The sequence below is a fragment of the Anser cygnoides genome, unplaced genomic scaffold (genome assembly GCF_040182565.1).
Source record: "Anser cygnoides isolate HZ-2024a breed goose unplaced genomic scaffold, Taihu_goose_T2T_genome scaffold_52_1, whole genome shotgun sequence".
NCBI classification, from domain to species: Eukaryota; Metazoa; Chordata; class Aves; order Anseriformes; family Anatidae; genus Anser; species Anser cygnoides.
Genome location: NW_027103075.1, coordinates 210811 through 231575, shown reverse-complemented (window position 1 = coordinate 231575; position 20765 = coordinate 210811). Strand labels below are relative to the sequence as shown.

Sequence of the window (20765 nt, the reverse complement as noted above, 5' to 3'; positions counted from 1 at the left end):
AAAATGTCTCCGGGGGGGGGGGGGGGGAGGCGGGGGGGGGGCGGCTCTGAGGTGATTTGGGGGAGTGGGGGGGGTAAAAGGGGGAGGGGGGGCAGCGGGTTTTGGGGCGACTTACGGGGTTTCGGGGGCTTTCCGGGGGGAGAGGGGGGCGCGCCGCACGCGGAGGCTGTTGGTTTTTTAATAAAATGAGGTGAAACGCGGCGATTTTGGGTCATTTTTTTCCCGGGGGGGGGGCGCTTTTTGTCCCCCCCCCCCCCCCCCCCCTTTTACATTCCCCTCAGGGAAAATGGCGGCTGTGGCGCTGCCAGGAGTGTGGCGCTGCGCGGCGCCCTCCCTTTGCCCACTGCGCATGCGCGCGCGAGCCGCGCTGCCCTTACTTCCTCACTGCGCACGCGCACGGGTTGCCAGGCGGCGGGAGCACCTTCGGCTGCTTCATTACGCATGCGCACCGCGCGCTGTGCGCATGCGCAGTGCGTTTTGTGTATGCTTATGACGAATTTACCTCAAATTTTTAGTTTTTAGGGTAAAAAAGTGAGGGGTGGCGGGGGATAGAAGGGGTTCGGGCGCCATGTGAGGGGTTTAAACGGGGATTTAGACGGGGGGATTCTGCGTTTTAAAAGGATTGAGCGCGGTTCGAGTGCGCTTTGCGCGTATTTAGGAGGAATTTACCTCAAAATTTTAATTTCAAGGGTAAAAACTGAGGAGTTGGGGGGGTTTGTAAGGGGGGGGAGGGGGTTGGGGGCGGTTTTGAGGCGTTTAAAGCGGGGATTTAGGAAGGGGGACACTGCGCACGCGCGGTTGCCATGGCGACGACCCGGAAGCGGAAGCGGCGGCGCGCGCGCGCCGGCCCGGCGGCGGCGGAAGCGCTTCCGGGGGGGCGCCGTGAGGAGGAGGAGGAGGAAGGCGGCGTGAGGAGGAGGAGGAGAGGGGGAGGAGGAGGAGGAGGAGGAAGGCGGAGGCCGCGCCGGGGCCGCCCCCATGGCGCTCAGCCTCGACCGCGAGGCCTACTACCGCCGGGTCCGCCGCCTCTATGGCAACTGGCAGGTGGGGGAGGGGGCGGGGGGGGTTCTGGAAGGTTCTGTGGGGGGTGGGGGGGGAGCTGGGGGGGGTGTGAGGGGGGTTCGGGGCTTTGGGGAGGGGGCTTAGAGGGGTTATTGGGGGATTTGGGGGGGGTTGGGGGAGTTTAGGGGGGATTTGGGGTTTTGTTTGGGGTTGGGGGGGGATCTGGGGGGTTATTGGGGGATTTGGGGGGGTTACGAGGGGAGTTTGGGGCTTTGCTGGGGATTTAGGGGGGTTATGGGTTGCTTTGGGGCTTTATTTGGGGCTTTGGGGGAGGTTGGGGGTTATGAGGGGTTGGGGGGGATTTGGGGGGAATTAAGAGGGTTTAGGGGGGATTTGAGGGGGATTTGGGGTTTTATTGGGGGTTTGGGGGGCCGTAGAGGCGTTACTGAGGGATTTGCGGGGGTTATGGGGGGATTTGGGGCTTTATTTGGGGTTTAAGGGGGGCTCAGGGCCTTTATTGGAGGGTTTGGGGGGGATTTGGGGACTTGTTGGGGATTTGGGGGTGTGTTTGTGGGGTTACGGGGGTTTTTAGAGGCATTATTGGGGGGATTTGGGGTTTTATTGGGGATTTGGGGGGTCTTCGAGGGATTATGAGGGGTTTGGGGGGATTTAGGGGAGAATTGGGGCTTTATTTGGGATTTGGGGGGGCTTAGAGGCGTTATTGGGGGATTTGGGGGGGTTGTGGGGGAGATTTGGGGATTTATTGGGGATTTTGGGGGGTCTTTGAGGCGTTATGAGGGGTTGGGGGGGATTTACAGGGGATTTGGGGCTTTATTTCGGGTTTGGGTGGGCTTTGAGGGCTTTTATGGGGCGCTCAGGAGCTTTATTGGGGTATTTGGGGGGAGGATTTAGGGTTTTATTGGGGATTTGGGGGGCTTATGGGGGGGATTTGGGGCTTTATTTGGGGTTTAAGGGGGCTTAAAGGGATTTCAGGGGGCTTAGGGCAGGCTCAGAGGCTTTATTGGGGGATTTGGGGTGGATTTGGGGCTTTATTTGGGGTTTGGGGTGGCCTTTGAGGAGTTTAGGGGAGGCTCGGGGGCTTTACAGGGGGATTTGGGGTGGATTTGGGGTTTTATTTGGGGTTTCGGGGGGCTCAGAGGCGTTATTGCGGAATTTGGGAGGGTTATGGGGGGGGGGATTGGGGATTTATTTGGGATTTGGGGGGGCTTTAAGGGGTTATTTGGGGATTTGGGGGGATTTAGGGGGTATTTGGGGTTTTATTGGGGATTTGGAGGGGATTAGAGAGATTTGAGGGGGGTTTGGAGGGCTCCAGAGGCTTTATTGGGGGATTTGGGGTGGATTTGGGGCTTTATTTGGGGTTCGGGGGGGGGGCTTAAAGATGTTACTGGGGGATTTGCGGGGTTGTGGGGGGATTTGGGGGTTTATTTGGGGTTTGGAGGGGTCTTTGTAGGATTTTGGGAGGATTTGGGGCTTTTGCAGGGGGCTTGGGGGGTCCCTGAAAGTTTATTGGGGGATTTAGAGAGATTTTGGGGGGCTTTAGGGGGGCTCAGGGGCTTTATTGGGGGATTTGGGGGGGTTTTGGGGGGCTTGAGGGGGATTTGGGGGTTTATTGGGGTTTTTGGGTGGTCTTTTGGGAGGTTTGGGGGCGATTCGGGGTTTTATTGGGGGTATTGGGGGGGCTCAGAGACGTTTTGGGGGGATTTTGGTGGGTCTGGAGGTCCTTGTGAGGGGACTTTTGGGCTCTGTAGGATTTTGGGGTCCTCCGGGGGGTCTGTAGGATTTCGGGGCACCCACGGAGGGGGTCCCCGCCCCCAAATCTCTCCCCCTTCCCCCCCCCAGAAAGGCGAGGAGGAGTTCGGGGCCGTCGACGCCATCGTGGTGTCGGTGGGGGTGGACGAGGAGATTGTCTACGCCAAGTCCACCGCCCTCCAGGTGAGCCCCCCGGGGACCCTTTTTGGGGTCACTTCGACCTTTTGGGGTCTCGGAACCCCCCAAAAAACCCTAAAACGCCCCCCCAGACCTGGCTTTTTGGGTACGAGCTGACCGACACCATCATGGCCTTCTGCGAGGACAAGATCCTCTTCATGGCCAGCAAGAAGAAGGTGGAGTTCCTCAAGCAGGTGGCCACCGGCAAGGGGGGGACAACGCCAACGGGGTCCCCGCCATCACCCTGCTGGTGCGGGGAGAAGGTGAGGGGGGCGAGCGGGGGCGGGGTTGCGGGGTTTTGGGGTTCGGGGGGCAGAGGTGGGCGGCGGGAGGCGGGGTGTTGAGGTGGGGACGTGGTTTTGGGGTCTCGCGGGGTAGAAATGGGCGTTGGGATGACCAAGGTTGAGGTGGGGACGTGGTTCTGGGGTCTTGGGGGGTGGAAATGGGCGTTGGGATGGCCAAGGTTGAGGTGGGGACGTGGTTTTGGGGTCTTGGGGGTGGAAATGGGCGTTGGGATGGCCAAGGTTGAGGTGGGGACGTGGTTTTGGGGTCTTGGGGGGTGGAAATGGGCGTTGGGATGGCCAAGGTTGAGGTGGGGATGTGGTTTTGGGGTCTTGGGGGGTGGAAATGGGCGTTGGGATGGCCAAGGTTGAGGTGGGGACGTGGTTTTGGGGTCTTGGGGGTAGAAATGGGCGTTGGGACGACCAAGGTTGAGGTGGGGACGTGGTTTTGGGGTCTTGGGGGGTGGAAATGGGCGTTGGGATGCCCAATTTTGAGGTGGGGACGTGGTTTTGGGGTCTTGGGGGTGGAAATGGGCGTTGGGATGGCCAAGGTTGAGGTGGGGACGCGGTTTTGGGGTCTTGGGGGGTGGAAATGGGCGTTGGGATGGCCAAGGTTGAGGTGGGGACGTGGTTTTGGGGTCTTGGGGGGTGGAAACGGGCGTTGGGATGGCCAAGGTTGAGGTGGGGACGTGGTTTTGGGGTCTTGGGGGGTGAAAATGGGCGTTGGGATGGCCAAGGTTGAGGTGGGGATGTGGTTTTGGGGTCTCGGGGGTAGAAACGGGCGTTGGGATGACCAAGGTTGAGGTGGGGACGTCCGGCGCTTTTAACCGTTTTCCGCGCTTTTCGGCCCAGAACGAGAGCAACAAGGCCAACTTCGAGAAGATGGTGGAGGCCCTGAAGGTTGAGGGTGGCGGCAAGCGTGGTTTTGGGGTCTTGGGGGGGTGAGGAGGGCGGAACGACTTGGGATGACCAAGGTTGAGGTGGGGACGTGGTGTTGGGGTCTTGGGGGGTAGAAACGGGCATTGGGACCCCAATTTTGAGGTGGGGACGTGCTTTTGGGGTCCCACCACCCTGACGGAGACGCCGTGTCCTCCGGCGTCTAGGTGGGGACGTGGTTTTGGGGTCCCACCACCTCGAGGTGATGCCCGGCGGTGGACGCCGGGGGACAGGAGGGCAGCTTCCGGCGCTTTTAACCGTTTCTCTTCGCTTTTCGGCCCAGAACGAGAGCAACAAGGCCAACTTCGAGAAGATGGTGGAGGCCCTGAAGGCCAGCAAGGGCGGCAAGCGCATCGGGGTCTTCAGCAAGGACAAGTTCCCCGGCGACTTCATGAGGAGCTGGAACGACTGCCTGGGCAAGGAGGGCTTCGAGAAGGTTCGAAGGTTCTCCCCACCCCCGCGTGGCCCCCCCGGGGGGGGGAGGAGAGGGGGCTCGTGCGTCACCCCGATGTCCCCCTCCACCCCAGGTGGACATCCAGCGCCGTGGCTTTGGCCTCACACCATGGCGGCCAAGGAGGACGGCGAGCTGCAGCTGATGCGCAAGGCGGCCGCCATCACCTCCGAGGTCTTCTCCAAGTTCTTCAAGGAGCGGGTGATGGAGATCGTGGACGCCGACGAGGTTTGGGGGGGGGGGGGGACACGCGGGGGGTGGGGGGTGGGGCAGCAGCGAGGGGACACGAGGCCACCGCCGCGTCCTCCCCGCAGAAGGTGCGGCACAGCAAGCTGGCCGAGTCGGTGGAGAAGGCCATCGAGGAGAAGAAGTACCTGGCGGGGGCCGACCCGTCCACCGTGGAGATGTGCTACCCCCCCCCATCATCCAGAGCGGCGGCAACTACAACCTCAAGTTCAGCGTGGTCAGGTGGGCCGGCCCCAAAAGTCGTCCCCCCCCCCCCAAAAACTTCTTCTCCCCGAGATTGGGCCCCAAAACCGTCCCCGTCCCGAGGCTGGTGGCATCTGGGGGGGCTTTGGTGCAAGGGTTCCATCATGGTGGCATCTGGGGGGGCTTCAGTGCAAGGGTTGCGGCATGGTGGCATCTAAGGGGGCTTCGGCGTTGGGGTTCCATCACGGTGGCATCTGAGGGGGCTTTGGTGCAAGGGTTCCATCATGGTGGCATCTAAGGGGGCTTTGCCAGGGCATCTGAGGGGGCTTTGGTGCAAGGGTTCCATCATGGTGGCATCTAAGGGGGCTTCGGTGTTGGGGTTCCATCATGGCGGCATCTAAGGGGGCTTTGGTGCAAGGGTTCCATCATGGTGGCATCTAAGGGGGCTTGGCCGTTGGGGTTCCATCATGGTGGCATCTAAGGGGGCTTCGGTGTTGGGGTTCCATCATGGTGGCATCTGAGGGGGCTTCGCTGTTGGGGTTCCATGGTGGTGGCATCTAAGGGGGCTTCGCCGTTGGGGTTCCATTGTGGTGGCATCTAAGGGGCTTGGCCGTTGGGGTTCCATCATGGTGGCATCTAAGGGGGCTTCGCCGTTGGGGTTCCATGGTGGTGGCATCTAAGGGGGCTTCGCCGTTGGGGTTCCATGGTGGTGGCATCTAAGGGGGCTTCGCCGCCGGGCTTCGCGTTCCACCGTGAAGACCTCAGGGAGGGTTTTGGAGAATCTCAAGGGGGTTTTGGGGTCGGGGAGGGCGTCATTGTCCCCCGCTGTCCCCCCCCCAGTGACAAGAACCACATGCACTTCGGGGCCATCACCTGCGCCATGGGCATCCGCTACAAGTCCTACTGCTCCAACCTGGTGCGCACGCTGATGGTGGACCCCCCGCAGGAGATGCAGGACCACTACGCCTTCCTCCTGCAGCTGCAGGAGGAGATGCTGAAGGAGATGCGGCACGGTGGGGACCTCGGGGTGGGGTTGGGGTGGGGGGGACGCCTCGGGGCCGCCGGGAGGTCCTCAGCGCCCTCCTTCTCCTCGGCAGGGGCGCGGCTCTGCGACGTCTACGGGGCGGTGATGGAGGTGGTGAAGAAGCAGAAGCCGGAGCTGCTGAGCAAGATCACCAAGAACTTGGGGTGAGAAGGGGGAGGGGCACCTCGGGGACGTTTTGGGGACGTTTTGGGGACGTTTCGGGGAGGTCTTGAGGACCTTCTGGTGGTCTCCAGCTTCGCCATGGGGATCGAGTTCCGGGAAGGCTCGCTCGTCATCAACAGCAAGAACCAGCAGCGCCTCAAGAAGGGTGAGGAGCACTTCCACGGCGACGTCCCCCCTTTTTTCGGGGGGGGTCCCCGCGGTGTCCCCCCCAACGTCCCCAACGTCCCCGCCGCCTCCTTCTCCAGGCATGGTCTTCAGCATCAACGTGGGCTTCTCGGACCTGCCCAACAAGGAGGGCAAGAAGCCGGAGGAGCGCACCTACGCCATGTTCATCGGCGGACACCGTGCTGGTGGACGAGGTGGGGACGCCGGTGGCGTCGGGCCCCACCCCGAGGGGCCGCCACCCGGCCGCGACCCCACGCTCTTCTTCTTCTTCTTCTTCTTCTTCTTCTTCTTCTTCTCTCCTCCTTCTCCTCCTCTTCCTCCTCGCAGGACGGCCCCGCCGTCATCCTGACCGCCGTCAAGAAGAAGGTCAAGAATGTCGGGATCTTCCTCAAGGTGATGCCCGGAGGATGTTTTGGGGGGGCAAAAACTCTTTTTTTTTCTCCTAATTTGGTCAAAATTCACGGTTTTCTGACGCGGTTTGGGCAAAAATCACATTTTTCCGACGTGGTTTGGGCAAAATTCACATTTTTCCGACGTGGGGATTGGGCAAAATTGGCTTTTTTCTGTCATGGTTTGGGCAAAATTTAGCTTTTTTCTGACGTGGTTTGGGCAAAATTTAGCTTTTTTCGCGCTAGGTTTGGGCAAAACGGACATTCCCCTGACGTGATTTGGGTAAAATTGACTTTTTTTCTGATAGGAATTGGGCAAAATTGGCTTTTTTCTGACACGGTTGGGGCCAAATTGACTTTCTTTCAACATGGTTTGGGCGAAATTGGTGTTTTCCTGACACAATTTGGGCAAAATTGACTTTTTCTGATAGGATTTGGGCAAAATAGAGGTTTTCCTGATGCGATTTGGGCAAAATTGACTTTTTTTGCCAGGATTTGGGCAAAATAGAGGTTTTCCTGATGCGATTTGGGCAAAATTGATTTTTTTCCTGACACGATTTGGGCAAATTGGCATTTTCCTGACATGATTTGGGCAAAATTGACTTTTTTCTGATGTGATTCAGGCAAAACTGGCTCTTTTCTGTTGGGGTTTGGGCAAAATTGATGGTTTTGTGATGTGATTTGGGCAAAATTGACTTTTTTCACGCTCGATTTGGGCAAAATTGACATTTTCCTGACGCGATTTGGGAAAAATCGACGTTTTTTGACGGGGTTTGGGCAAAACCAGCGTTTTTCTGACGCGATTTGGGCAGAACCAGCGTATTTTGCCAATTTGGCGTGAAAACGCCCTCTTTCCCCCAGAACGAGGACGAGGAGGAGGAGGAAGAGGAGAAAGACGAAGCCGAAGACCTCTTGGGCCGCAGCTCCCGGGCGGCGCTGCTGACGGAGCGGACGCGGGTAAGGCTTGGGGCTGGGGTTTTTTGGGCAAAAAAGGGGGAAATCGGGTCCGCCACGCCCTTCCCGGTGTCCTCCAGAACGAGCTGACGGCGGAGGAGAAGCGCCGGGCCCACCAGAAGGAGCTGGCCACCCAACTCAATGAAGAAGCCCGCCGCCGCCTGACCGAGCAGAAGGGCGAGCAGCAGATCCAAAAGTGAGCCTCGCTTTCCCGATTTCCCTGTTTTTTTCCCCAAAACGGCCCCTTTTTGACCCGTTTTCCCCTCCTTTCAGAGCCCGGAAGTCCAACATCTCCTACAAGAACCCGGCGCTGATGCCCAAGGAGCCCCACATCCGCGAGATGAAGATCTACATCGACAAGAAGTACGAGACCGTCATCATGCCCGTCTTCGGCATCGCCACCCCCTTCCACATCGCCACCATCAAGGTGGGGGCTTTGGGGACGTTTTGGGGGGTTTTGGGGACATTTTGGGGGGTTTGGGGACGTTCTGGGGGGCTTGGGGACACCTCGGGGTGCCCCAAGTTCTCTGAGGCGGCCAAAGGTTCGTCCAGCCTTGGAGAACCTCAAGGTTGGGTTTTGGGCTGGAGAAACGTTGGGTTTCGGGTTGGAGAACCTCAACGTAGGGTTTTTGGGGTGGAGAACCCCAATGTTGGGCTTTGGGGTGAAGAACCTCAACTTTGGGTTTTGGGGTGGAGAAACATTGAGTTTTGGGATTGGAGAACCTCAACATTGGGTTTTGGGGTGGGAAAATGTTGAGTTTTGAGGTGGAGAAACTCAGTTGAGTTTTGGGGTTGGAGAACCTCAACGTTGGGCTTTGGGGTGGAAAACGTTGAGTTTTGGGGTGAAGAAACTCAACGTTGGGTTTTGGGGTGAAGAACCTCAACGTTGGGTTTTGAGTGGAGAAATGTTGAATTTTAGGGTTGGAGAACCTCAACATCGGGTTTTGGGGTGGAAAACGTTGAGTTTTGAGGTGGAGAAACATTGAGTTTTGGGATTGGAGAACCTCAACGTTGGGCTTTGGGGTGGAAAACGTTGAGTTTTGGGGATGAAGAACCTCAACGTTGGGTTTTGGGGTGAAGAACCTCAACGTTGGGTTTTGAGGTGGAGAAATGTTGAATTTTAGGGTTGGAGAACCTCAACATCGGGTTTTGGGGTGGAAAACGTTGAGTTTTGGGGTTGGAGAACCTCAGCATGTTGAGTTTTGGGGTGAAGAACCTCAACGTTGGGTTTTGGGGTTGGAGAAAACGTTGGGTTTTGGGGTGAAGAACCTCAACATCGGGTTTCGGGGTGGGGTTGGGGTTAGAACCTCAACGTTGGGTTTTGAGGTGGAAAAACGTTGAGTTTCGAGGTGGAAAATGTTGGGTTTTGGGGTGAAGAGCCTCAACATTGGGTTTTGGGGTGGATAAATGTTGGCTTTTGGGGTGGAGAACCTCAATGTTGGGTTTTGGGGTGAAGAACCTCGACGTTGGGTTTCGGGGTTGGAGAAAACATGTAGGGTTTTGGGGTTGGAGAACCTCAACGTTGGGTTTTGGGGTGGAAAACCTTGACTTTTGGGGTGAAAAAACGTTGGGTTTTGGGGTGAAGAAAACCTTGAGGTTTGAGGTGGAAAAATGTTGACTTTTGGGGTTGGAGAACCTCAACGTTGGGTTTTGGGGTTGGAGAAAATGTTGGGTTTTGGGGTTGGAGAACTTCAACGTTGGGTTTTGGGGTGAAAACCTCAACATCAGGTTTTGGGGTTGGAGAACCTCAATGTTGGGTTTTGGGGTGGAAAACGTTGAGTTTTGAGGTGGAAAAATGTTGAGTTTTGGGGCTGCAGAACCTCAATGTTGGGTTTTGGGGTTGCAGAACCTCGACGTTTTGGGTTTTGGGGGGTTGCAGAACCTCAAAGTTGGCTTTTGGGGTGAAGAACCTCAGCATCGAGCTTTTGGGTTTTGGGGTGAGAACCTCAACATTGGGTTTTGGGGTCGGAGAACCTCAACGTCGGTCTTTTTGGGGTGAAATCGGGCGGATTTGACGCCGCGAGGCGCCGTTTGGCATCTCGGGGGGACGTAAAGCGCCGTAACTCCCCCCCCCCCTCCCTTTTTGGGTTCAAACCGTCCGTTTTTGGCGCAGAACATCAGCATGTCGGTGGAAGGAGACTACACCTACCTCCGCATCAACTTCTACTGCCCCGGCAGCGCCTTGGGGCGCAACGAAGGCAACATCTTCCCCAACCCCGAGGCCACCTTCGTCAAGGAGATGTGAGGGACGGGGTGGGGTGGTGGACACCTCGGGGACACCCTGGGGACACCCCGGGGACGTTTTCGGGGGGGGGTGACCCCGCGGTTGTCCACCTCCTGGCAGAACCTACCGGGCGTCCAACATGAAGACGCCGGGCGAGCAGACGGTGCCGGCGCTCAACCTGCAGAACGCCTTCCGCATCATCAAGGAGGTCCAGAAGCGCTACAAGACGCGGGAGGCCGAGGAGAAGGAGAAGGAGGTGACCGAAAAAAGGGGGGGGGGGAAGGCCCCGGCGGGCGGAGGTCCCCGCGGGTGTCGCCTAGGGGGCTGGTGGCACCCGTCGCGGTCTTCTCCAGGGGATAGTGAAGCAGGACTCGTTGGTCATCAACCTCAACCGGAGCAACCCCAAGCTGAAGGACCTCTACATCCGGCCCAACATCGCGCAGAAGAGGATGCAGGGCTCGCTGGAGGCCCACGTCAACGGTACCTGGTGGTGGAGATGGTGGAGGAGGTGGTGGAGATGAAGGTGGCGGTGATGACGATGATGATGGAGGCCGCCTCGGTTGTCCCCGCAGGGTTCCGCTTCACCTCGGTGCGCGGCGACAAGGTGGACATCCTCTACAACAACATCAAGCACGCCGTCTTCCAGCCCTGCGACGGCGAGATGATCATCGTGCTCCACTTCCACCTCAAGGTCCTCCACCGACGGGGCTCCCGGGGTCCTTTTTTGGGGAAAAAACACTAAAATTTGTGATTTTTTGGGTCGCAGAACGCCATCATGTTCGGGAAGAAGCGCCACACGGACGTCCAGTTCTACACGGAGGTGGGCGAGATCACCACCGACCTGGGCAAGCACCAGCACATGCACGACCGAGATGACCTCTACGCCGAGCAGGTGGGCTTTTGGGGGTCCTCAGGGTGGGCTTTTGGGTTCTTGGGTGGTGTTTTGGGGTCTCGGGGTGGTTTTAAGAGTTCTTGGGTGGTATTTTGGGGTCTCGGGTGGTCTTGGAGGTTCTCCGGGAGGTGTTTTGGGTCTCGGGGTGGTTTTGGGGGGTTCTCGGGGTAGTTTTCAGGGTTCTGGAAGAGTGTTTTGGTTTCTTGGGGTGGTATTTTGGGTTCTCGGGGTGGTTTTGGGTTCTTCAGTGGTGTTTTGGGGGTCTTGGGGTGGTTTTGAGGGTTCTTGGGTGGTGTTTTGGGTCTCGGGGTGGTCTTGGAGGTCCTCCAGGAGGTGTTTTGGAGTCTCGGGGTGGTTTTGAGGGTTCTTGGGGAGGTGTTTTGGGGTCTCGGGGTGGTCTTGGAGGTCCTCCCGGAGGTATTTTGGGGGTTCTCGGGGTAGTTTTGGGGTTCTCGGGTGTAGTTTTGGGGTTCTCGGGGTAGTTTTGGGGGTTCTGGAGAGTGTTTTGGGGTTTCTTGGAGGTGGTATTTTGGGGTCTCGGGGTGGTTTTGGGGGTTCTTCAGTGGTGTTTTGGGGGTCTTGGGGTGGTTTTGAGGGTTCTTGGTGGTGTTTTGGGGTCTCGGGGTGGTCTTGGAGGTCCTCCAGGGGTGTTTTGGGTCTCGGGGTGGTTTTGAGGGTTCTTGGGGTGGTGTTTTGGGTTCTTCAGTGGTGTTTTGGGGTCTTGGGGTGGTCTTGGAGGTTCTCCAGGAGGTGTTTTGGGGTCTCGGGGTGGTTTTGAGGGTTCTTGGGTGGTGTTTTGGGGTCTTGGGGTGGTCTTGGAGGTTCTCCAGGAGGTGTTTTGGGTTCTCGGGGTGGGTTTAAGGGTTCTTCAGTGGTGTTTTGGGTTCTCGGGGTGGGTTTAAGGGTTCTTGGGTGGTGTTTTGTGTTCTCAGGGTGGTCTTTTGGGTTCTTGGGTGGTGTTTTGGGGTCTCGGGGTGGTCTTGGAGGCTCTCCGGAAGGTGTTTTGGGGTCTCGGGGTGGTTTTTGAGGATCTCCGGGGGGCGTTTTGGGTTTTTGAGGTGTTTTTAAGGTTTCTTGGGTGGTGTTCTGGGTTCTTCAGTGGTGTTTTGGGGTCTTGGGGTGGTTTTTGAGGTTCTCCGGGAGGTGTTTTGGGTGTCTCGGGGTGGTTTTGAGGGTTCCTGGGAGGTGTTTTGGGTTCTGGACGAGTCTTTTGGTTTCTTGGGGTGGTTTTGGGTTCTTCAGTGGTGCTTTGGGGTCTCAGGGTGGTTTTTGAGGTTCTCCAGGAGGTGTTTTGGGGTCTTGGGGTGGTTTTGAGGGTTCTTGGGTGGTGTTTTGAGTTCTTCAGTGGTGTTTTGGGGTCTTGGGGTGGTCTTGGAGGTTCTCTGGGAGGTGTCTTGGGGTCTCAGGGTGGTTTTTGAGGTTCTCCAGGAGGTGTTTTGGGGTCTCGGGGTGGTTTTGAGGGTTCCTGGGAGGTGTTTTGGCTTCTGGGAGTCTTTTGGTTTCTTGGGGGGTTTTGGGACTTCAGTGGTGCTTTGGGGTCTCGGGGTGGTTTTTGAGGGTTCTCCGGGAGGTGTTTTGGGGTCTCGGGGTGGTTTTGAGGGTTCTTGGGAGGTGTTTTGGGGTCTCGGGGTGGTCTTTTGGGTTCTTCAGTGGTGTTTTGGGGTCTCGGGGTGGTCTTGGAGGTTCTCCAGGAGGTGTTTTGGGTGTCGGGGTGGTTTAGAGGGTTCTTGGGTGGTGTTTTGGGGTCTCGGGAGGTCTTGAGGGTTTCTGTGAGGTGTTTTGAGGTGTCGGGGTGGTTTTGAGGGTTCTTGGGTGGTGTTTTGGGGTCTCGGGGTGGTCTTGGAGGTTTCCGGGAGGTGTTTTGGGGACTCGGGGTGGTTTTGAGGGTTCTTCGGTGGTGTTTTGGGGTCTCGGGGTGGTCTTGGAGGTTCTCCAGGAGGTGTTTTGGGATCTCGGGGTGGTTTAGAGGGTTCTTCAGTGGTGTTTTGGGGTCTTGGGGTGGTCTTGGAGGTTCTCCAGGAGGTGTTTTGGGGTCTCGGGGTGGTTTAGAGGGTTCTTGGGTGGTGTCTTGGGGTCTCAGGGTGGTTTTCGAGGTTCTCCAGGGAGGTGTTTTGGGTTCTTGGGGTGGTTTTAAGGGTTCTTGGTGGTGTTTTGAGTTCTTCAGTGGTGTTTTGGGGTCTTGGGGTGGTCTTGGAGGTTCTCCAGGAGGTGTTTTGGGTCTCGAGGTGGTTTAGAGGGTTCTTGGGTGGTGTTTTGGGGTCTCGGGGTGGTTTTGAGTGTCCTTGAGTGGTGTTTTGGGGTCTCGGGGTGGTCTTGGAGGTCCTCCCGGAGGTATTTTGGGGTCTCAGGGTGGTTTTGAGGGTTCTCGGGGTAGTTTTCAGGGTTCTGGGAGTCTTTTGGTTTTTGAGGGGTATTTTGGGTTCTCGGGGTGAGTTCTTTTGGTGTTTTGGGGTCTTGGGGTGGTTTTTGAGGTTTCCGGGCGGTGTTTTGGGTCTCGGGGTGGTTTTGAGGGTTCTTGGGTGGTGTTTTGGGTTCTTCAGTGGTGTTTTGGGGTCTTGGGGTGGTCTTGGAGGTTCTCCGGGAGGTGTTTTGGGTTCTGGAAGAGTCTTTTGGTTTCTTGGGGTGGTATCTTGGGTTCTCGGGGTGGTTTTGAGCATTATCTGGTGGTGTTTTGTGTTGTCCAGGTGGTATTTTGGGTTCTTGGGGTGGTTTTAGAGGTTCTTGAGGTCTTTTGGGTTCCTGGGGTGGTCTTTTGGGTTCTCGGGGTGCTTTTGGGCGTTCTCAGGTTTTTTGGGTTCTCAGCGTCGTTTTGGAGGTTCTTGGGGTGGTTTCGAGGGTTCTGGAAGAGTCTTTTGGGGTCTTGGATGGTGCTTTGGGTTCTTGAGGTGGTTTTGAGGGTTCTCGAGTGGGTTTTGGGTGGGTGGTCTTCTGGGGTCTTGGGTGGTCTTTTGGGTTCCTGGGGAGGTGTTTTCAGTTTTAGGGTGGTGTTTTGGGTTCTTGGGGTGGTTTTGAGGGTTCTGGGGGTGTGTTTTGGGTTCTAGAAGAGTCTTTTCTGTTCTGGGGGTGGTCTTGGAGGTTCTGGGAGTGTCTTTTGGGTTCCGGAAGAGTCTTTTGGGGTCTTAGAGGTTCTTGGAGCAGTCTGGGAGGTTCTCGGGCTGTCTTTTGGGTTCTTCGGGTGGTTTTTTGCCTTTGGGGGGGGGGTCTTTTGTTTTTTTAGGGTGCTTGGGGGAGTTCTTGGGGAGGTTTTTAGGATTCTGGAGATGCTTTTGACCATTGGGGTGGTTTTTGGGGGTCCTCGGGGTGGCTTTGGGGGTCCTCGGGGTGGCTTTGGGGAGTTCTTGGGGAGGTTTTCAGGATTCAGGAGATGTTTTTGACCATTGGGGTGGGTTTGGAGGTCCTTGGGGTGTTTCGGGGCGATCTTGGGGTGCTTTTGGGTGTTCTGGGGTGGTTTTGGGGGTTCTGGTGGTGGTTTTGGGGCCGCTGACCCCCCAGGTCCCCCCCAGATGGAGCGGGAGATGCGCCACAAGCTGAAGACGGCCTTCAAGAACTTCATCGAGAAGGTGGAGGCCCTCACCAAGGAGGAGCTGGAGTTCGAGGTGCCCTTCCGGGAGCTGGGGTGAGTAGGGCCTCCGGGGCGAGGAGACCCCAAAATACCTCTTTTTTCCCCCAAAAAAACCCCACCTTTGGAGCCCCCCGAGCCCACCGCGCGTCTCCTCCAGGTTCAACGGCGCCCCGTACCGCAGCACCTGCCTCCTCCAACCCACCAGCAGCGCCTTGGTGAACTGCACGGAATGGGTGAGGGCCTTCGCTTTTTTTTTTTGGGGGGGGCCGAAACGAAGCGGGTTCGGAGGCCGGCGGGACCTCCCGCTTGACGGTTGCCTCCTCCTCCTCCTCCTCCTCCTCCTCCTCCTCCTCCTCCTCCTCCTCCTCCTCCTCCTCCCCAGCCTCCCTTCGTGGTGACCCTGGACGAGGTGGAGCTGATCCACTTCGAGCGGGTGCAGTTCCACCTCAAGAACTTCGACATGGTCATCGTCTACAAGGACTACAGCAAGAAGGTCACCATGATCAACGCCATCCCCGTCGCCTCCCTCGACCCCATCAAGGAGTGGCTCAAGTCAGTGTCCTCCCCCCACCCCACCCCACCCCACCCCACCCCGAGGCCCCACCGCCTCCTCCAGCCTCCTCTTCCTCCTCACCCTCCCCCCTTCCTCGCCCAGCTCCTGCGACCTCAAGTACACCGAGGGCGTCCAGTCGCTCAACTGGACCAAGATCATGAAGACCATCGTGGACGACCCCGAGGGCTTCTTCGAGCAGGGCGGGTGGTCCTTCTTGGAGCCCGAAGGCGAGGTGAGGACCTCCCTGGGCAACTTGGGGACCTCCCCGGGGCAGTTGGGGTCCTCCTGGGGGCAGTTTTGGACCTCCAGGGGCAGTTGAGGTCCACCTGGGGGCAGTGTTGGACCTCCAGGGGTAGTTTTGGTCTTAATGGGAGTAGTTTTGGACCTCCTGGGTTAGTTGAGGTCCTCCTGGGGGTAGTTTTGGACCTCCTGGGGCAGTTGAGGTCCTCTAGGGTTAGTTGAGGTCCTCCTGGGGGCAATTTGGGAACCTCCCGGGGCAGTTTTGGTCCTCCCGGGGGCAATTTGGGGACCTCCCGGGGGCAGTTTTAGACCTCCAGGGTTAGTTGAGGTCCTCCCAGGGCAGTTTTGGACCTCCTGGGGGCAGTTTTTGGACCTCCTGGGGGCAGTTTTGGACCTCCTGGGGGCAGTTGAGGTCCTTGCGGGGGCAGTTTTGGACCTCCTGTGGGCAGTTGAGGTCCTTGCGGGGGCAGTTTTGGACCTCCAGGGTTAGTTGAGGTCCTCCGGGGGTAGTTTTGGACCTCCAGGGGTAGTTGAGGTCCTCCTGGGGCAGTTTTGGACCTCCAGGGCTAGTTGAGGTCCTCCTGGGGACAGTTTTGGACCTCCAGGGCTAGTTGAGGTCCTCCAGGGGCAGTTGAGGTCCTCCCGGGGGCAGTTTTGGACCTCCATGGGCAGTTGAGGTCCTCCTGGGGACAGTTTTGGACCTCCAGGGCTAGTTGAGGTCCTCCTGGGGCAGTTGAGGTCCTCCTGGGGGCAGTTTTGGACCTCCTGGGGGCAGTTGAGGTCCTTGTGGGGGCAGTTTTGGACCTCCAGGGCTAGTTGAGGTCCTCCCGGGGGTAGTTTTGGACCTCCATGGGCAGTTGAGGTCCTCCTGGGGACAGTTTTGGACCTCCAGGGCTAGTTGAGGTCCTTCTGGGGCAGTTGAGGTCCTCCTCGGGGTAGTTTTGGACCTCCAGGGTTAGTTGAGGTCCTCCTGGGGCAGTTTTGGACCTCCATGGGCAGTTGAGGTCCTCCTGGGGACAGTTTTGGACCTCCAGGGCTAGTTGAGGTCCTCCTGGGGCAGTTGAGGTCCTCCTCGGGGTAGTTTTGGACCTCCAGGGTTAGTTGAGGTCCTCCTGGGAGCAGTTTTGGACCTCCAGGGTTAGTTTTGGACCTCCTGGGGCAGTTTTGGACCTCCAGGGCTAGTTGAGGTCCTCCTGGGAGCAGCTGAGGTCCTCCCAGGGGTAGTTTTGGACCTCCAGGGTTAGTTGAGGTCCTCCCGGGGGCAGTTTAGGACCTCCCGGGGCAGTTTCGGACCTCCCGGGGGCAGTTGAGGCCCTTCGTTGCCCTCCAACGTCGCGCCGTGTCCCCCCCCGGCAGGGCAGCGACGCGGAGGTGGGCGAGTCGGAGTCGGAGATCGAGGACGAGACCTTCAACCCCTCGGAGGAGGACTACGAGGAGGAGGAGGAGGACAGCGACGAGGATTACTCCTCCGAGGCCGAGGAGTCCGGTACGCGCCCGCCCAGACCCCAGGGAGCCTCCACGTCCCCGGGGAGGTGGCCTCCACGTCCCCAAGAGTCAAGGTGCCACATCCTCCAGGAGGTGGCCTCTAAATGCCCAAGGAGGTGGCCTCTAAATCGGAGGTGGCCTCTAAATCCCTAAGGAGGTGGCCTCCATGTCCCCAAAGAAGTGGCCTCCATGTCCCAAAGGAGGTGGCCTCCACATCCCCAAGGAGGTGGCCTCTAAATCCTCAAGGAGGCGGCCTCCACATCCCCAAAGAAGTAGCCTCCATGTCCCCAAGGAGGTGGCCTCTAAAATCCCCAAAGAAGTAGCCTCCGTGTCCCCAAGGAGGTGGCCTCCATCTCCCCAAGAGACAAGATGTCCCCAAGGAGGTAGCCGCCACCTCCCATTGAGGTGGCCTCTAAATCCCCAGGGAGGTGGCCTCCATGGCCCCAAAGATCCCGGTGCCATGTCCCCAAAGAAGTGGCCTCCATGTCCCAAAGGAAGTGGCCTCCACATTCCTAAGGAGTTGGCCTCCACCTCCCCAAGAGTCAAGGTGTCATGTCCCCAAGGAGGTGGCCTCTAAAGCCTCGAGGAGGTGGCCTCCACATCCCCAAAGAAGGGGCCTCCATGTCCCCAAGGAGGTTGCCTCCAAATCCCCAAGGAGGTGGCCTCCATGTCCCCAAAGAAGTGGCCCTCCATGTCCCCAAGGAGGTGGCCTCCACATTCCTAAGGAGGTGGCCTCTATGTCCCCAAAGAAGTAGCCTCCACGTCCCCAAGAGTCAAGGTGTCACGTCCCCAAGGAGGTGGCCTCTACATCCCCAAGAGTCAAGACACCATGTCCCCAAGGAGGTGGCCTCCATGTCCCCAAGGAGGTGGCCTCCATGTCCCCAAGGAGGTGGCCTCCATGTCCCCAAGGAGGTGGCCTCCAAATCCCCAAGGAGGTAGCCTCCACGTCCCCAAGAGTCAAGGTGTCACGTCCCCAAGGAGGTGGCCTCTACATCCCCAAGAGTCAAGACGCCATGTCCTCAAGGAGGTTGCCTCCAAATCCCCAAGGAGGTGGCCTCCTTGTCCCCAAAGAAGTAGCCTCCATGTCCCCAAGGAGGTGGCCTCTACATCCCCAAGAGTCAAGACACCATGTCCCCAAGGAGGTGGCCTCTAAATCCCCAAGGAGGTGGCTTCCATGTCCCCAAGGAGGTGGCTTCCATGTTCCCAAGGAGGTGGCCTCTAAATGCCCAAAGAAGTAGCCTCCACATCCCCAAGGAGGTGGCCTCCACGTCCCCAAAGAAGTGGCCTCCATGACCCCAAGGAGGTGGCCTCTACATCCCCAAGAGTCAAGACACCACGTCCCCAAGGAGGTGGCCTCCACATTCCTGAGGAGGTGGCCTCCATGTCCTCAAGAGTCAAGACACCAGGTCCCATGGAGGTGGCCTCCACATTCCTAAGGAGGTGGCCTCCATGTCCTCAAGAGTCAAGGCGCCATGTCCCCAAGGAGGTGGCCTCCAAATCCCCAAGGAGGTGGCCTCCTTGTCCCCAAAGAAGTAGCCTCCACATCCCCAAAAGTCAAGGTGTCATGTCCTCAAGTAGGTGGCCTCTAAATCCCCAAGGAGGTGGCTTCCATGTCCCCAAGGAGGTGGCTTCCATGTCCCCAAGGAGGTGGCTTCCATGTTCCCAAGGAGGTGGCCTCTAAATGCCCAAAGAAGTAGCCTCCACATCCCCAAGGAGGTGGCCTCCACATCCCCAAAGAAGTGGCCTCCATCTCCCCAAGAGACAAGATGTCCCCCAGAAGGTAGCCACCACCTCCCGAGGAGGTGGCCTCTACATCCCCAAGGAGGCGGCCTCCACGTCCCCAAAGAAGTGGCCTCCATGACCCCAAGGAGGTGGCCTCTACATCCCCAAGGAGGCGGCCTCCACGTCCCCAAAGAAGTGGCCTCCATGACCCCAAGGAGGTGGCCTCTACATCCCCAAGAGTCAAGACACCACGTCCCCAAGGAGGTGGCCTCCACATTCCTGAGGAGGTGGCCTCCATGTCCTCAAGAGTCAAGACGCCAGGTCCCCAAGGAGGTGGCCTCCACATCCCCAAAGTAGCCTCCACGTCCCCATGGAGCTGGCCTCCACCTCCCCAAGAGTCAAGATGCCACGTCCCCATGGAGGTGGCCTCCATGTCCCCAAGAGTCAAGGTGTCACGTCCCCAAGGAGGTGGCCTCTAAATCCCCAAGGAGGTGGCCTCCACCTCCCCAAGAGTCAAGGCGCCACGTCCCCATGGAGGTGGCCTCCACATTCCTAAGGAGGTGGCCTCCATGTCCCCAAGAGTCAAGGCGCCATGTCCCCAAGGAGGTGGCCTCCAAATCCCCAAGGAGGTGGCCTCCTTGTCCCCAAAAGAAGTAGCCTCCACGTCCCCAAAAGTCAAGGTGTCACGTCCCCAAGTAGGTGGCCTCTAAATCCCCAAGGAGGTGGCTTCCATGTCCCCAAAGAAGTAGCCTCCACATCCCCAAGGAGGTGGCCTCCAAATCCCCAAGGAGATGGCCTCCTTGTCCCCAAAGAAGTAGCCTCCACGTCCCGATGGAGCTGGCCTCCACCTCCTCAAGAGTCAAGATGCCACGTCCCCAAGGAGGTGGCCTCTACATCCCCAAGGAGGTGGCCTCTACATCCCCAAGGAGGTGGCCTCCATGTCCCCATGGAGATGGCCTCCATGTCCTCAAGAGTCAAGACATAATGTCCCCAAGGAGGTGGCCTCCATGTCCCCAAAGAAGTGGCCTCCACGTCCCCATGGAGGCGGCCTCCATCTTCCCAAGGAGGTGGCCTCCACATCCCCGAGGAGGCGGCCTCCACGTCCCCGGTGTCCCCCCCTAACCCCCGTCGTCCCCCCCAGAATACTCCAAGGAGTCCCTGGGGAGCGAGGAGGAGAGCGGCAAGGACTGGGACGAGCTGGAGGAGGAGGCCCGCAAAGGTGAGGCCGCGGAGGCTCTTTTTCGGGTCAATTTTTTGGCGGGTTTGGGGGTTCTCCTTTAACCGTTTTCGGCCTTTTTCCCCCCAAAAAACCACCCAAAGCCGACCGCGAGAGCCAGTACGAGGAGGAGGAGGAGCACGGCCGCAGCCGCAAGAGGAAGGCTCCGGCTCACGGCCGCCACAGCGCCCGCAGCCCCGGCCGCAGCGGGGGCCCCCGAAAAAGAAGAGGAAGTAAGGATCGGGGGGCCGGGGGGCCCGTCCCCCCGAAATCCTTCACGGACTCGTTTTTTTGCCCCCGTTTTCCTGGGTTTTGGGGTTTTTTTGGGGGGTTGTTTTTGGCGTTTTTTTGGTTTTTTTCCTCGCGGGGGGGGGGGGGGGGGCCGGACCAAGGCTTGGCGCGGGGTTGGGGTTGTGTTTGTTTTGTTGTTGTTTTTTTTTTTGGGGTGCGGGGGTCACCCCCTTTTTAAGGGGACGAACTTGGGAGCCCCAAAAGCCCCAAATCCCCAAGATTTGGGCTCAAAAACCCCAAGATTTGGGCTCGGAAACCCCAAAAACGGGGGCGCGGGGGCCTCAAAATGGCGGCCGCGGACCCCCCAAAATGGCGGCCGCGGGCCCCAAAGCGAGCCCCGAAATCGGGGTTAACGACCCCAAAACGGGGGCCGAACCCCCCCCCCCGCCCAGCTTCGGGCTGGGGGGTCCCCAAAAAGCCATAGAGGTGGGGGGGGGGGACCCCAAAACCCCCAGATTCACCCCAAAATTTGCGTGCGTCCCCCCCCCCCCCCCCCCCCCAAAGTTTCTGAATTTGGGGAGGGGGGACCCCTAAAACGCCCCTGAGACGGGCCCAAAATGCGCTGGGACAATACTGGGGGGGGTCCCCCAAAATTTTTAGGGGGGGCACCCCAAAAACAAAAAAAACACCCCAAAACCCCAAATTCCGCCCTATTTATCCCCCTGCCCCGCAGGAGGATAAATATTTATTTTTTTTTAACGTTTTTTGGCCCCCCCCGACTTTGGCCGTAGCCGGTAGCCCTCGGTCTTTTCCACGCGCCGCGTTCAATAAAAGACAAGTGGTGTTTTTTGTAACTTTTTGGGGTGAAAAGTGCTTGTT

At 58.4% G+C, this 20765-nt stretch overlaps 1 protein-coding gene across 1 annotated transcript; it reads left to right on the top strand.

Moving 5' to 3' along the window:
• The first annotated feature begins 867 nt into the window (after positions 1-867).
• Positions 868-20740, top strand: LOC106029506 (FACT complex subunit SPT16). The gene is given in 28 exon segments (XM_066989547.1): positions 868-1044; positions 2863-2955; positions 3042-3212; positions 4450-4627; positions 4706-4845; positions 4932-5030; positions 5033-5085; positions 5887-6059; positions 6144-6234; positions 6325-6398; positions 6499-6590; positions 6592-6612; positions 6746-6811; positions 7669-7764; positions 7842-7957; positions 8035-8188; positions 9875-10002; positions 10106-10241; positions 10339-10465; positions 10558-10676; positions 10752-10877; positions 14381-14493; positions 14597-14672; positions 14822-14991; positions 15095-15224; positions 16589-16718; positions 19581-19658; positions 19760-20740. Coding segments are annotated over 28 exon segments (3381 nt in total). The 5' UTR covers positions 868-978; the 3' UTR covers positions 20125-20740.
• The last annotated feature ends 25 nt before the right edge of the window (positions 20741-20765 follow it).